Genomic DNA, 16,237 nt, shown 5'->3' with positions numbered 1-16,237 from the left:
CTTAAATCTTCTAATTTCTTTGCATTCTTACATGAGGATATTGGCCTTTGGAATGTTAAAGTCAAGAGTTACAGAAAAGGAGATCTAAGCAAATTACTACTACATGTATCAGCATTTTTCATTTACCCAAACTAGAAAATGGATTCTCATATTATTTGTCCTAGTCCCAGTCTGAACCTTATCAAGTGTGAAAATTATAAGAGCAAACATTGGAATACGCTTCCATTTTAATTACATCCCCTAACTTTCCAGGTAAATTTTGTCATAATCTTAGCTCTAGAGTTCACAGTAAAAATTCTGCTATCATTGAAAGGGAAGGCTATCGAGAAACCCATTCTTTTGGTTTTGGAGGCTTCTGTTTGAGATAAATTCTGAACATCTGTAACTTCAACATGGCTTCACGGTAACCATATTTAAGAAGTGATTATAGGCATTTCCATGGGGATTGGATAGAACTTTCCTCCTAAATAGGTAGATTATTTGTACATTAATCTACGGCCACCTTATGATTTTGGATCTTATGTTTTTGTCTTCTCTGTCAACACCTTTAATCTTTGGATAGGATTAACTTGAAAAATTGTAGTGCTCAGTAAAAGAAATAAAGCTAGAGCAAAAGTTATCTTTGATACTGTATACGTATTCATGTATCCATCCATTCAGCAAGTATTTAGAGCCTGCTGCTATGCCACACCCAGTCCCTGCCCTCAGGAAACTTCCAATCTCATTGGTAGAGACAGATATTTTAAAAAGTAAACATAACACATTACTAAAGTTATGATGAGACTTAAGAAGAAAGGTTAAGTAAGATGGCTGGGAAAAGGACTAACTGGGGGTCCAATTTAGATAATGGGGAGGCTCCTGAGAAACTGAAAGTTATGTTATGCTTCCAGCATGAGTAGGTGTTGGTCAGACAAAAAAAAAAAAAAAAATGATGGAGAAGCCTCTGGAGATCCTGAGGCAGCTGAGCATGGCCTGTTGGAGGAGCTGAAAGAAGGCCCATGTGGCTAATGTGTCATGAATGAGCTTAATGTGATGTGAAGGAAAAGATGTGAGTGAAGCTGGACTGTGTAGGGTAGTGTTAGTCATGCTATGGGTTCTGGATTTTATCTCAAGTGAAATGGGAAACTTATTTAAGATTTTGGACCAAGGAATGAGTTGATCTGATATATATATATACATATATATATATATATATATATTTTTTAAGATTTTATTTATTTATTCATGAGAGACAGAGAGAGGCAGAGACACAGGCAGAGGGAGAAGCAGGCTCCATGCCGGGAGCCCGACGCGGGATTGCATCCCAGGACTCCAGGATTGCGCCCTGGGCCAAAGGCAGGTGCCAAATCGCTGAGCCACCCAGGGATCCCTATTTATTTATTTTTAAAAAGATTTTATTTATTTATTCATAAGAGAGACAGAGAGAAAAAGGCAGAAACACAGGCAGAGGGATAAGCAGGCTTCCTATGGGGAGCCCGACACGGAACTTGATCCCAGGACTCTGGGATCATGACCTGAGCCAAAGGTAGATGCTCAACCACTGAGCCACCCAGGTGCCCCTGGTTTAGACTAGCCAGGATGGAAAGAAATGGAAAGGCTAGTATTTAATTTTGGAGGTTGAATTTATAGGCCTTAGAAATGAAATTAACATTCCAGTGGGAAGTGAGAGTTGTCAAGGATAACCCTGGTGTTTCTAGGCTTAAACATCTGGGTGTCTGGCAGGGCCACTTTCAGAAATGGAAACAATCACAAGAAGAATATATCTTTGTGTGAGTGGGTAAGGGGTGGCAAAGACCAGAAGTCCAGTCCGGCACAAATTGAATGTGAAATGCTTGTGATACATCCAAGTGGAAAAGTCAAGTAGGTCTGCAGTTCAGAAAAGAGTTCTGAACTAAGGATGTAACTTTAGAAACTGTAAGCATATAAAAAATGAAGGTCATGGGAATGGATGAGATCACCTAGAGAGAGAGAGAGAAAGAAAAAGGAAGTGGAGAACAGAAATCATGAATAAATGCTGAAAGACTCCAATATGTAAAACTGGGCAGGGGAGGAGCAGCCAGCAAAGGAGCCTAAGAAGAAATAGTCAAAATGGTAGGAAACAAATCAGGAGTTTAGTATTAGACACCTCAAGAAAAGTGGGGTGATCAATAGTTTTTTTTTAAAGATTTTATTTATTTATTTATTTATTTATTTTTTTTTTTTTTAAAGATTTTATTTATTTATTCATGAGAGACACACAGAGAGAGGCAGAGACATAGACAGAGGGAGAAGCAGGCTCCATGCAGGGAGCCTGATATGGGACTCAATCCCAGGACTCCAGGATCATGCCCTGGGCCAAAGGCAGGCACTAAACCGCTGAGCCACCCAGGGATCCTAATCAATAGTTTTCAATGCGGTAAGTCTTCTGGTAAGACAAGAGACTAAAAAAAGCCCATACGTTTGGCTCTGTGAAGCTCACTGGTGACCCAATGCATAATTCTGATGGGGACACGGGACAGAAAGGAGTCAAAAGAACAAGGTCCCAAGTAACAGAGAGGAAATGGGACAGACTTTTGATAAGAGGAAAGCAGTGTTCTCATATAATAGGAGTAAAGGAGGGGATGAGTGAAGATGAAGGTACTTTTGTGGATCTGGTTATGGAAAGATGAGGCTTTCCTGTTGGAAGCTGGTCAGCCAAGGTATGCACTAGGTTGAATAAGAGAACACAAGTCAGCTGCTTACTCAAAAAGTCAGGAAAATAGAAAAGGAAATGCCCTGTTATCCATGTATTATCAGTTCTGTGATGGAGGACACTAAGGGAGAAAACCTGTAAAATGCTATCACCAATGAACTGTTAATAAGTTATGTATGTATAATGTAGTTCTTGGAACAGCCACTAGAAAAGCCATACAAAGAGGTACACTAAAAACACTAGAGGTAAATAAAACCTCTATTATCTAGAGGTAAATAAAACCATCCAGAATTCTGCAGGATGTTCAAGAAATGTACAGAAGTCAGGAGAAAGAAAAATGAAAACAGAAAGAAAAGGAAAGTGACAGAAGAGCAAAAATAAAGTGAGAGACTTAAGCCCTAATATATCAATAATTACATTAAATGCAAATGTTCTAAATACGTCAATCAAAAGACAGAGATTGGTTGGGATGTCTGGGTGGCTCAGTGGTTCAGCATCTGCCTTTGGCCCAGGGCCTGGTCCTGGAGACCCAGGATCGAGTCCCACATTGGGCTCCCTGCATGGAGCCTGCTGCTCTCTCTGCCTGTGTCTCTGTCTCTATCTCTCTCTGTGTCTCTCATGAATAAATAAATAAAATCTTAAAAAAAGACAGAGATTGGCAAAACAGATAAAAATATGACAACATACTGTAAGAAACTCACTTCAAACACAACAATATAGGTGGGTGGAAAGTTAAAGAATGGAAAAAGTTGTGTAAACATTAGTCAAGAGTGCAGTAGTGGCTAAGTCAGTATCAGATACAGTACACTTCAGAGCAAAGAAAATTACCAGAGATGGAGTGGAACATTACATAATGATAAAAAGTCAATCTACCAAGAAGACATAGCAATCCTAAATGTTATGCACCAAATAACAGAGCTGTAAAATATGTGAGGCAAAAACTGACAGAACGGAAAGGAGCAGTAGACGAATCCACAGTTATAGCTGGAGACTGCAGCACTCCTCTCCCAACGATTAATAAAACAACTAGAGAGAAAGTGAGCGAGGATCTAGAAGAACTCAACACCAACATCAACCAACAGGATCTAACTGACATTTATAGAACACTCCATCCAACCACAGAATATACATTCGTTCAAGTGCTTGTAAGACATTTACCAATACAGACTATATCTTGGGCCATAAAAAATATTCAGTCAATTTACAAGAACTGAAGTCCTACAAATGTGTTCTTTGACCACAATAGAATCAAACCAGAAATCAATAAAATATTACAGGAAATCGCCAAACATGGAAACAAAACACCCATTTCTAAATAATCCATGTGTAAGGGGGAAGTCTTACTGAACTGAAGGACAATGAAAATACAAAATACCAAAATTTGTGGGATGTGGCTATAGCTTGCTGAGAGGGAAATGTATAGCACTATGTGCTTATATTATAAAAGAGGACAAGTCTCAAATCAGTAATCTTTTTTAAAAAAAAAATTTATTTATTTATTCGTGAGAGTCACAAGAGAGAGGCAGAGACACAGGCAGAGGGAGAAGCAGGTTCCCTTTGGGGAACCTCATGTGGGACTTGATCTCAGGACCCTGGGATCATGACCTGAGCCAAAGGCAGATGCTCAACCACTGAGCACCCAGGTGCCCCTCATATCAGTAATCTAAGGTCCCTAAAGAATCCAGAAAAAGAAGATAAAAATGCATGGAAAGCAACAGAAAGAGGGAAATAATAAAGTTAAGAAGTAGATAAAATCGAAAACAGAAAACTTAATAGAGACTATCAATGAAACAAAAACTTGTTTTTTGAAAAGATGAATGAAATTGAAAAACCTCTAGCAAGATGACAAAGACAGAAATAGGATAAATATCAAGATGAAATGGGATATCACTGTAGACCCAGACATTAAAGGGATAATAAAAGAACAGAACATTCTGCACATAAATATGATAACTTAAAAAGACATGATAAACCAATTACTTAAAGAGCATATACTGCCATAACCTACCCAATGTGAAATACTCTTAACAGCCCTTGAACTATTCAGAAAGTAGAATTTGTAAGTGTTAAAAATCTTCAGGTTTATGTGGTTTCACTGGAGAAGTCTGACAAGTATTTAAAGAAAAATTAACTTTAACTTTATATAAACTCTGCAAGAAAAAACAAGTGCAGGGAACACTTCTCAATTCATTTCATAAGCCAGTAAAGTAATGCCCTTCTTTCTTTCTTTTCGTTTTTTTTTTTTTTTTTGGAATGCCCTTATTTCAAAACCAGACAAAGACAATACAAAAAAGACAAACATGGTGAGGATGCGAAGCAACTGCAATTCTCTTACACTCTTGATGAGAGTGTCAATTGGTGAAACTGCTTTGGAAAATGGTTGCAAGTGATCTATCCAACTTGAACATGCACATACCTCCCAGGCCTGAATTCTACTCTTGGGCACAGACCTAACAGAAATGTTTCCATATGTGCACCAGAAGACCTGTAGAAGAATGTCAATGACAGTACTACTCTGATACCCCAAATACCCTTGTGCCCATCAGGAGTAGAAAGGGTAAGTAAATTAGGGCATATGCACATGATGAGATACGACTGGGCAATGAAAATGAGTACTTTTCAATTACTTGCAACATGGGTAAGTCTCACAAATATAACACTGAGTGAAAGAAGCTACAAATGAGAGTACACACTGTATGATTTCATTGATATAAAGTTCAAAAACAAGCAAAATTACCCTATGGTGTTAGAAAAACAGGAGAGTGGTTATTCTTCTGGAGGATGGTGACTGGATGGGGATTTGGGAGACCTGAGAGGCTGGTTGTGTCTGTGTGGTGATGACAGGTGTGTGTGGTTTTTGAATGTTCATTACATTGCATTCTTAGGTTTTGTGTACTTTTCTCTTTGTATGGATGTTCATTTGTAAGTTGACTAAAAAGCAAAAAACTAAAGGCCTATTGGATCTGATAACATGAAGATAACAGATGAGCACATGTTCTGAGTAGGCTCTGGGGATCTGACATTAATTTCCCACTACTTTATAAATGGTGACCCTGGAGCAGAGAATAGCTTGTGGACTGGGCCAAGGCTGAAAGCTACTAAGTCACTGGCACTGCAGGGGTTTGAACCCAGGGACCAGGGCTGCTCAGCCTGTGCTTATTCACTAAACTAGCCTGTCTCTTCATCCTTGGGAGCACAGAGACAATGAGGATAAAGGAAACCTTAGAATGTTCAAATCCATGTGAGTTTGAGGCAACCTGAGGAAGGGCAAACAGGCACAGCAATCTGAAGCTCTTGTAGATATCTTTGTCACAGGAAGTGACCAATAATCACAAGGACAGCCAGATGTTGGGTAAGAGAAGGCTAAGGAGTTTAGCATGCTCTGTTTATCGAGGCAGGGAAATATACAATGTATTTTTGAAAGATTTTGGGTTAAGGGACAAATTCTGATGATATCTGGCAAAATCATTTATGTGAAATGTTTAATTATCTCCTGATGCCAGAGAAATGCAGTGTGAGTGTGTGTGTCTACACGCATGCGTGCGCATAGGCTCTACTCTTCAGGGTCACAATCACATTTTGGTTTTGGAGGGGAAAAATACCATATCATTAGCCTTTTTTTAAAGCATGGAAATTATGATTTTGTGATTAGGCCAGGCTATAATTATAGGCCAAAGGAGGATAACTTAATATAATTAGTGTTAGAGCAATCACTTAAACCACCTCATACAATGTCTAGAGTCTTAATTATACTACTGTATAAAAATCACTCATTCCGTCAGCCACTTTCATTGTAAACAATGGAAAGGTGTACACACACAGGGACCACACGTAAGAAAAAAGGATCTAACCTGTATATTCACAATATATTATCGATGATCACAGATTAGAAAGGAGTAGCTAACAGAGCAAAGTGATTCAACTAAAAGTTCTTACTGCCTTAGAGAATGTATCTAGTACATCCTTGATAACTAATTTTTTTAATAAATTGAGTTTTCAGTGGAAATATTTCCCAGAAATAACTCTGGAAAACATTTTCCAAATTAAGAAAGTTTGCTGAATACAGTACTCTGTGAGTTCCTTTTCTAACATAAAGGAGACATAATCTACACATCTGATATGACTTAATCCACAATGTACCTATCTGAACCTTTCACTAGGAAAAAAACATGAAGAGATGAAATCATTAGCTAATAGTCACATAGGTGAGGAATCAAAATTAGGAGTGAGGTCACTCTCAGTTCTCAGTATTGCTGTGTTATGGATAGCTGACTGTCCTGGTGTGCACACCTAGAAACAAAGTCGTCAGTTTCTACAAAACCCAAAGCCTGAGCAGCTCACCTTGCTCAGTTAGCTCTCCTTCACTTTGGGTTTTCCCAGCTTGCCCCCTAGTTTCAATTCAAGTTCTATTTCACACCCAGGCTCTGGTTTGCTAATTCACTTTCTTCCTCAAGGTGAACAGGCTCTTTCTCTGTGACCTTACAGCCACGTTCTGCTTAGATGCTCTTCCTGGAAATGTTCCTTTGACTTTTATCTCACCTCTGCACACTTTGCACATTATTTGCATTTGCATGGCTAGACAGCTGAATCGCCTGTATAGTGCTCCATGACACCTTCGTATAAAATTCATGATTCCAAGATCAACTGCATACTACCTTATAGGGCATGTAAAAATAACTTCTGGAGAAACCTATCTGGATTGTCTTTATACCTACCACATTTGTCCAAACTTGACAAAATACCACACGGATAATAAGAAAAACGGAACAGAGGTGTAGGAAAATCTATCTTTTTATATTTTCAAACTTGCTTTAGAATACAAACATTTCCTGAAATGCAGACGTTGAAAGTGATGAATGTAGCGTGGCCATTTTTTCACCTTAACTGACTGATCAGAAGAGTATTTATAAACCCCTGACTGATGTCTTGAGCTGGTAAATCAACACCAGGGGAGAACACGTTAAGCACATTTATCATCTAAGACAAACAGCCTATTCAGAGCATGATTATTTTTTATTCATCGTTTAAGTTTCACCTCTGCGTTTGCTTCTTCTCAATGTTAATAATATCTGTATAAGACTTCTCAATATTTAATGTTACAGCTTGCCCACTGCATGCTGATGAGGTTAGGTCACACACTTGATCTCTAGAAGACTAGTAGTGAGCTTTGCCAGAAAAAAGAAAAAAAGAAAAAGAAGAAGAAAAGCAAAAATAGGGTCTATTTTGTATTGAAGTCCAGTGGGTGCTAGTGGCTTCCTTGTAAGTGCCCAATGTTGGTTTCAAAGACACAGAAATCACACATCACAGTTATAAGGAAAATTAAGGCTAAGATATTTTAATGGACTGGTCCCACAGCATGAAAGCTCATAATTACCAGAGGGCACCCAGCAGCCCAGAGCACCACAATTTCGAATGTGTATGATTCAGTCAATACCCAGGACAGCCTGGGGGGTGAGCGGTGCTGTCACATTCAAAGGATAGCAACACGAAAGAAAATCTTACCTGTTCATTCTCCTCTTCATCACTACTTAGCTTAAGGTCATCTTCTAACATTCTGAAAAAAAAAAAAAAAAAAAGGAACAAAGAGGTACAGATACTTAGCAAATTCAAAATAATTCAGCACGAAAATATCTTTTCTTTTCTTTTTATTTTTTTAAGATTTTATTTATTTATTCATGAGACACACACACACACACACACACACACACAACACACAGAGATAGAGAGAGAGAGGCAGAAGGAGAAGCAGGCTCCATCCTGGGAGCCCGATGTGGGACTCCATCCCAGGTCTCCAGGATCATACCCTGGGCTGAAGGCAGCGCTAAACCACTGATTCATCTGGGCTGCCCCAAAAGTATCTTTATTAGAGCAATGTTTCAATAATAAGTATATTTTATTTCCTAATTAATTAAAAAAAGAAACCTTTTCTTTTAAGCCTTTTTCTTCTGATGTACTTAGGAAATAACAAACTGCCCCATTATGAAGATTAACCCTCACAACAGTCCTTAATAGGGTGAGATGAGTAACAGAATCAAATAGGTGCTTTTGCATGCGAAGTTAGAACTCTATAGTTATTTGCTCAGGTTTGCCATGTGACAGGTGCTCTGCTATGTCTTCATTACTATTTATAGTCAACAACGAGAAGGCAGGTAGCAACTGTGCTGACAGCAGTAACACAATAAACTGGAGCTGTGAGGGAAGCTGCTCAGGTCTCCACCAGTCAAAGGTCTGGAGAAGACATCTGCCCAAAAACCCTGCTGGATGAGGAAGACCACATGGGGGAGAAGATTCTGAAAAGACTCTGAAGGCAACTCTCAAGTGCCTCCTCCCTCTGTCGGATTTGCCTTGGCAGAAGCAATGGGGAAGGATGCTTTCGGGTCTGTAGGAGTTCAAAGCAAAAGCATACAAACAAAAAATCAAACCCTCTTATTTCTGCTGGTGATAAAATTGGATTCTTGGTGGCACTGCTGAATTGTTTATAGGAAAATAGTTTTCAGATTAATTCATTTCAAAAGAAATCTCACTCAGAGGGATACTCTGTAACACAAATGAATGCAGGCAGAGCTGCTCTGTGGCGGTGAGGGTGGGGAAGGGTCCATTTCTGATGGGCTCCAGGAATCAGTCTGAAGGTCACTGAGCCCATGTGCTTGGAGGACCTCACTGTCCTCCTTGAAGTCACCTTCAAAAGACTGTTCCCTAAAATGTGCCTAGTTTCTTTAAAAGCCAATTACAGGTCCATCCATTTTCATGATATTCCTCTGAATATTTTTAAAAGTAATTTCAGTGACTTTTGGGGTGAACTTGGGGGAAAGATTTGCCAGGGCAGCACGCAGACCCAGTTTTGCCCCAATTGGCCATTTGTTTGGAGAAAATCACTTAACGCCTTCAATCTCTGGTCCCATTTCCTTATTTGTAAAGTGACGGGTTATGCTGGGCAATCTCTAACGTCCAGTCCTGCTTTAGATTCCATGAATCTAGGGAATAAAGTCACCCCCTCTTCCATAAAGTAGAAAACCTCTTGTATTTGTTTTAGAGAGCACAGCTGAGCTATTTCTAAGCAATTGCTGCTGTACCACTTAAGCCATAACCATGAGGACACCAAATCTGTTTCCTCACAGGCTATGGCCATTCTACCAGTATGGAGAGTATCACTCTTTTATTATTTCAACCACAGGCAAACCAAGAAAGCATCAGCAAAGACTGCCCTTCACATCTTTCAGGCGTGCGGTCCATTCCCTTTGACCTCACAAACTCCTACCCTTAGCTTCAAAGAGAAGAGACATGGTGGTGATTCATTACAGCATTGTTTAGGAATAACCTAGGAAAGGGACTGTGTTTTCTTTGTCCTCGAGTCCTCAGTGACTAGCACAGTGACAGCACAGAGTACAATACCAGTTTGTTGGCTGGGCTGGGGCAATTTCCCCAAGACTATTTTCCTACCAAAAGGCACAAATGCCTTTCTGATGAAAAAACCCAGAGAAGCAGGACAGCTTCTTGCCTCCATACTTCACTCTCTAGGGGTAAACTGCCAACTGCAATTTGGTTTGATCTCAAGGATTGCCCTGGAAGCACTGGGTGTTCTAAGCATGGGTGGTCCTGTCAGTGGGTGGCAAGAAGGAGGGGGAAGGATACACACAATCATCACTAACAACCCTTTTGTTGTTGGATAGAGGTCATGTCAAGGGTGACTGAGAAGTTTCATCTTTATATGGGCAATAGCACACACAGACTTGAAGGCCACTGTCAACCAGAACAAGAAACCCCAACGTGCCCCAAAGCAAGGGATCTTAGCTTGGCCGCAAACAAGCCATGTGACTCGGTCACCACATGAGGCTGGCAATGCTGAAAGTAACCACAACAGTAAGAACAGTGTGCAAGGTTCTCTTGTAAGGTAGGGAATACACTTATTGTTGTTTATTCTGAGCATGTGCTAAATGTGTAAACACATCACTGGGTGTTGGTTTGAATTTCATACTGTCTCTCACATCCCCTGATCCTGGGTAAGTCACACCTCTGGGCCTCAGCTTCGTCATTTCTGTTTTTGCCATAATTTCTAGAAGAAAAGCAGTCAGAAATCCACCTTGCTTTGTGAACTTTTTATATCTTAAAAAAAATGAATTTATTGTGTTTCTGGCTGAGATCTAAAAACAAAGGATCAAATGTAAAAATACTTTGTATTCAAGAAAAATCTCCAGAGAAGTTAGAAGCCAGTTAAATTTCTGAATCCTGAAATATGAGGAAGGGGCATTGAAACACTAAGTCCCTCTGACATGTCCCACAGCAGCCCTGGGACACCACTGTCGCCAACCCCTGAAGCCACAGGCCCGGAGCAGACAGTCACCACCACTCTGCCCAATCGTCAGTAGTCACACACTGAGGTGACGGACACTCAAGCCCATCAAGGAACACAGTCCAGCCTTCCTACTTTATTCTCATGGTCACAGCAAAGCCTCCATGACTCAGCTTCCAAAGCACAGTGCGTGTCCCCATTCCCTGTGTTCTTCCAGCCTGGCAGACCAGACTTAAGGAAGAGGAGCCAAAGGAGATGTCTGAGGTGACAGCTGAACAACAAAGCATAGCTGGAGAAGAAAAATGCTGTAACCCACAAGATCCTAAGAGATGTCAGTGTTTGGCATGTGGCAGGCAGACAGGAGGCCAGGATTAGCTCCCTGTAAACACACAAATGGCACTACTGTGCCCCAGCTCCAATCCTGCCCATTTGAGAACATTTTTATCATCTATTTCTGAAAGGATAGATTGGCATGGATTAAACATATTAAACACGAACAAACAACAAACAAAGGTTTAAACCAAATGTAAAAGAAAATCCAAACTAAGTGTTGGTGAGGCCCAAGGGCAGAGGTGGAGGTTCTCCAACTCTATTTTCGAAAAAGGAAGGCAAAGCCCCCAATGCTCTGAAGGGCCAAAGGTAGAGTTTCAGATGGGTCATCTGCACATCAGTGCAGGGCCCGTGTTTTGGCATCATGCTGGCTCGTATGGGCAACCTGCTGTACCCCTGCACCCCTACATCTGAGCACCACCGGTCCTCCCTCCAGCCAGTGATGTCTACCCAGCCAGAGCCATTCCCTTAGCCCTCCCCCTTCTAAGGCCCTTCGAGCCCTCCCAGGGGCCTGAACTGTTGATTAGTAGGAGCACTCAGTGTTGAATAGAGGTTCAAGCCAGGCCAGCTAAAAGCACTTTCTACATATTACCTTATTTGACCCTACGCACCTCCTCCAAGGTGGGCACTGCTGGGGCAGCACGCTGCGCTGGTCAGAGCACGGACTCTGGAGTCAGGCTGCCCAGGATGAATCCTAACTCTACCACTCAACTAGCTGAGTGACCCGATACCTGTCTCAACGGGTTTTCCAGAGAAATCCTTACACAATCATTGGAAAGTGCTTAGCACAGAACCTGGCACAGAACAAGCATTCAATAGGTGTTCGTTTTTTATTAATATTCCTCATTTATCTCTGAGGGTAATGCCTTAGAGCATTTAAGGAATTTGCATGGATAAACAGTTTGGGAGAAAAGATGTTTCTATAATAATACCTTAAATCTAAGCCCTTTGCTCTACTTTCTGGACATTCCGAAAACAAAAGAGATTTTCTAGAGGTTGTGGAGGGGTGATGTATTTTAGTTATAACTGCTGCTGTGGTTGATTGATTGGACATGGCTTCAGAGGTAGAGTGGACACAAAACATGCCCATCAGCTTCAGTATATAAGGAGATCTGCCCTGAGGGCCAGGGGTCAGCCACATGGCCAGGAGGCCCCAGCGGGACCCACCGAGTTATGACAACAGGGGTGCCGAAATAAAACAGAGAATAAAATTGAACTTCTGGAAGTAAGGCCAGAGAGCAGAGTTGCAGCCAGAGGTGCAGAGAACCTCAACCCTGTGCCCAGAACACCTGATGGGCTGTCACAAGCCCTCCAAGGTCGTGCCTGACTGTGACTGGCCCGCGAGTCTGAACCAAGTAACTAAAAATTGAGACATTAAAGGATGCAGGCAGGATTTTTAAACATGCAATTAGGTGATTAAGATTCTACCTATTTTCCACTGGGGAACTGCATTAGACCATGGTTTCTTAAAATGTTTGTCCCAGGCTTGTTATCACACGCCGCACGAACACCTGGCGCAAAGGGTCAGAAGGTTCTGAGCTACGGGCTGAAGGTCCCATGCTCTCATGCAGGGAGGGGGCCTCGTGTGGAAAGTCCCCCAGGAAGGCGTGACAGAGTGGCTTCAGAGCTCTGACAAGGGAGGCAGGCACACACAGTTCCCTTTGGGGTTTGCAGGGTTCTCCCTCAGGGGGGAGCCCTCTTTCTGCAAGTGAAGGCTGTATGGCACCAGCAGCAGGACTGGCATCCAGGATCTCAGCCACGGATGCTTTCCTGTGGTCAGGTGCTAATGGGGAGGGGGAGCACACTGCCTCCCAGGGCCGGCTCCCTCACATATTACATTCACATCAGTGCTGCCACCTTGGCCATTTAAAAAAAAGACCACCAAATTGCAAAGCTCTGCACACACAACTTAACAGAACCCAACGGCCTCATCTGTTGGGAACCTCGGTGGTGTTCAGGAAAGGGAGAAATGAAATAAAACCCTTACGACTTTAATATTTGATTATGGGGACCTTCCCATGTGTGGTATTTTTTATTTGGGCATACAGACACATTTATGTTGTTGCCAGTCCTTACATTTCTGAGGTACACTGCATCTCAGGGAGCAGGAACAGTAGCCTACCCTAAGCAGATGGCCAACTGCTTCTCATGCGCCCCTATTTCTTCACAGGTATCATGAACAAGCACATTAACTACCTTCAAATGTAATGGCAGTCATTTCACAGAGCAGTGGTTTTTAATTAATAGTATTTCCCCAGAATTACTTGCCATTTGGGGCCCTTAACAGATATGAATCCTTTAGCCCTTTAAAGTTCATTTCATTTTGCTTGATCCTAATGGCTTTTAAGAAATCTGAGTTTTAATTGGGCTGTTTGATTTTCAGATTTGCTTCTGTAGCTGGTGCTACTACTGTCTCCACCTATTTGAGATTTAAAGCCAAAGACAAATGTTTATGACTCCCTATTAAACATATTCATATATGCAAATATCTATTCTAGCAATTAGCTGTGCACCATAGCCTACTCGTTATGCAAGTGCACCCCTCTGCAGGTACTCCCCAAGCCATCATCTCTACTGCTAGGAACATGGGAAGAAGTTATAAAACACCTTTTATTCTGTCTGAAGTCCACTGTACTGTCAGGGTCAGTGCTACCATCTGCCTGGGTTTATTTTCATAAACCGGTAACCACTTGCCTCTTTTTATAAAAAGACTTTTATTTATTTATTCCTGAGAGTCACACAGAGAGAGAGAGAGAGAGAGCGAGCCAGAGACTCAGGCAGAGGGAGAAGCAGGCTCCATGCAGGGAGCCCAACATGGGACTTGATCCCAGGTCTCCAGGATCACGCTCTGGGCTGAAGGCAGCGCTAAACCACTGGGCCACCGAGGCTGCCCCATTTTTTCAGAAGAATTTGGCTCATGCCATTCCAGTCAATCGGAAGCCAGGAAGGCTCAGATAGGCTCACACTGGGGGGTAGTGATTTAGTGCATCCAAGGCACAAATGAAGTAACTTAGTCTGGAAGCAAATAGAGAAATCAGGAGTAAGACAAAGGAGTAGTTTAGATGACCTAAGAGTTTTCAACTCTGATGTTTTCCTATCCAGGGTTTCATATCTATATCTTTTGAAGAATGGTGGTTCATAGGGAGATGGTGTTTGCTCACTTGTATCTCCTTTCTGGACTTCCTCTTCCTCAAGTAACCTTCTGATTCTGCACATTCATCCTGTGGTGGAGGATGGAGGCGCACCGTAGCTCTTCTGTTTATAACCTCACTTTTTCTTAGGGACAGTATGTTCTATTGGTCCTTTTCTCCCACTTACGAGCTGAGTACACCTGCTACCTTCTACACAGGCCTGTCTTTCCTGGGGGACAGCATCTCATTTCCTACCATTTAAGACTCTCGCAAAACAAACAAACAAACAAACAAACAAACAAACAAACAAAAAACATCCTCATTTAGAAGACCTGCTAAACCCTGGTGAGATACAAGTGAATGAGTGCCTTCGAAATCTCAATTGAGCAACTGCCTTTCCCAATAGTACCTGTACCTAGTACATTAATATAGAATAAACAATAAAAGAAACTGGAAACCAACACTAATAAGAAAAACAGTCAATGGTACTAGCATGTGGGTGGTGAGATGAGTTCTGGAGGCCCGGGGCTCAGGGAAAGCTGCAAGGAGGAGGGAGTACCTGAAGGGCTTCGAGGTCCTACAGGAGGCAGATGAAATCAGGGACCTCTATCCTGAGAGGGAACTCTATCCATAGAGCAGGGTTGACAGCCAAGCACAGAGAGCTTGGGAATGGAGCCAGTTTATTTTCTTTACTCTCATGGTATTTTTTAAGTAATACATACACATAGTTCAGAACTCCCCCGAATAGCATAAGGTATACAGTGAAATGTCTCCATCCTCATCTTGTTTATAACCTCTTACTTGCTACTCTCATCCTCCGAAGTCACCCCTGTTTATAGGTTCTTATATATTATTTCAGAATTTCTTTATGCATTAACAAGTAACTATGAATGCAGCACATTAGATCCATCAGGGTAAGTACCTGACATTAAAGAACAACTATGTGGTGGACAAATACAATGTTAACTAGATCCTAATTACCTGGCTGTGGCAGGCAGCTTCTAAGATGCTTCCATAGATCCTGCCTCCTGGTATTCATGTCCTTTTGTACTCCCCTTCCTGGAGTATGGCTGTACCTAGTGACTGGCTTCTAGTAAACAGAGTAGGGCAATATGATAGGATGTCACTTGTGAGTTTAGGTGACCTCTGCTTACTGGCATGCATACTCTTTTACTCTTCTTGCCAGCTTGCTTGGATGGGAGAAAGCTGCCATGTTGTGAGCTGCCGTATGGAGAAATTCCTGTGGCAGGGAAATGAGGGGGACTTCTGGCCAATGGCCAAGGAGGAACTAAGGTCTTCAGTCCAGCGACCCAGGAAAGCCTTGAGATGACTACAACCCACCCACCCCTTGCTGCCCTGTGAGAGACCCACAGCCAGAGGCCCCAGGTGAGCCATGCTCAGATTCCTGACCAACAGAAATGGTATAGTAATAAATGCTGTTTGAAGCCACTAAGTTTTGGGGTAATTTGTTAGGCATCAATAAGTAATTCTTATGCTGGCAGATGGCATTAAATATTTAGTGTGTCCCTTTTCAAGATCACCCTCAGCTGCTTCAACTAAAAGCATTAACAGACATTATTCAAGCCGTCCAACAGAAGTATAATGTAGACCTAAAGGTAATTAAAAAGTTCTAAAAGTCATGTTAAAAAAAGGTAAAAAGAAACAAGTAAAACCAGCTTTAATGGTATATTTTATTTACCCCAACATATCATATACGTATCACAACAATATACACATTTCAAGTGGCTAGTGGCTCCTGTGTTGGACAACCCAGGCTCATACTTTTTGTAGAAAGTGAGGGGTGTTCAAATCTCC

The 16,237-nt window shown here is 41.6% G+C and overlaps 1 protein-coding gene across 4 annotated transcripts in view; it reads right to left on the bottom strand.

Annotated features, from left to right (window-relative positions):
- The window catches only part of AFF3 (AF4/FMR2 family member 3), a 564,761-nt gene that overhangs the window by 107,683 nt on the left and 440,841 nt on the right, over nucleotides 1-16,237 (bottom strand). For all 4 annotated transcript variants that reach the window (XM_041757150.1, XM_041757149.1, XM_041757151.1 and 1 more), the window contains one exon: nucleotides 8,174-8,225. In XM_041757150.1, the coding sequence (XP_041613084.1) occupies nucleotides 8,174-8,225 (52 nt within the window). The remainder of the gene's footprint in view (nucleotides 1-8,173; nucleotides 8,226-16,237) is intronic.

Source organism: Vulpes lagopus, chromosome 5 (genome assembly GCF_018345385.1).
Source record: "Vulpes lagopus strain Blue_001 chromosome 5, ASM1834538v1, whole genome shotgun sequence".
NCBI lineage: Eukaryota > Metazoa > Chordata > Mammalia > Carnivora > Canidae > Vulpes > Vulpes lagopus.
The sequence above is the reverse complement of the archived record's forward strand: the minus strand, read 5'-3'. Positions and strand labels throughout refer to the sequence as shown.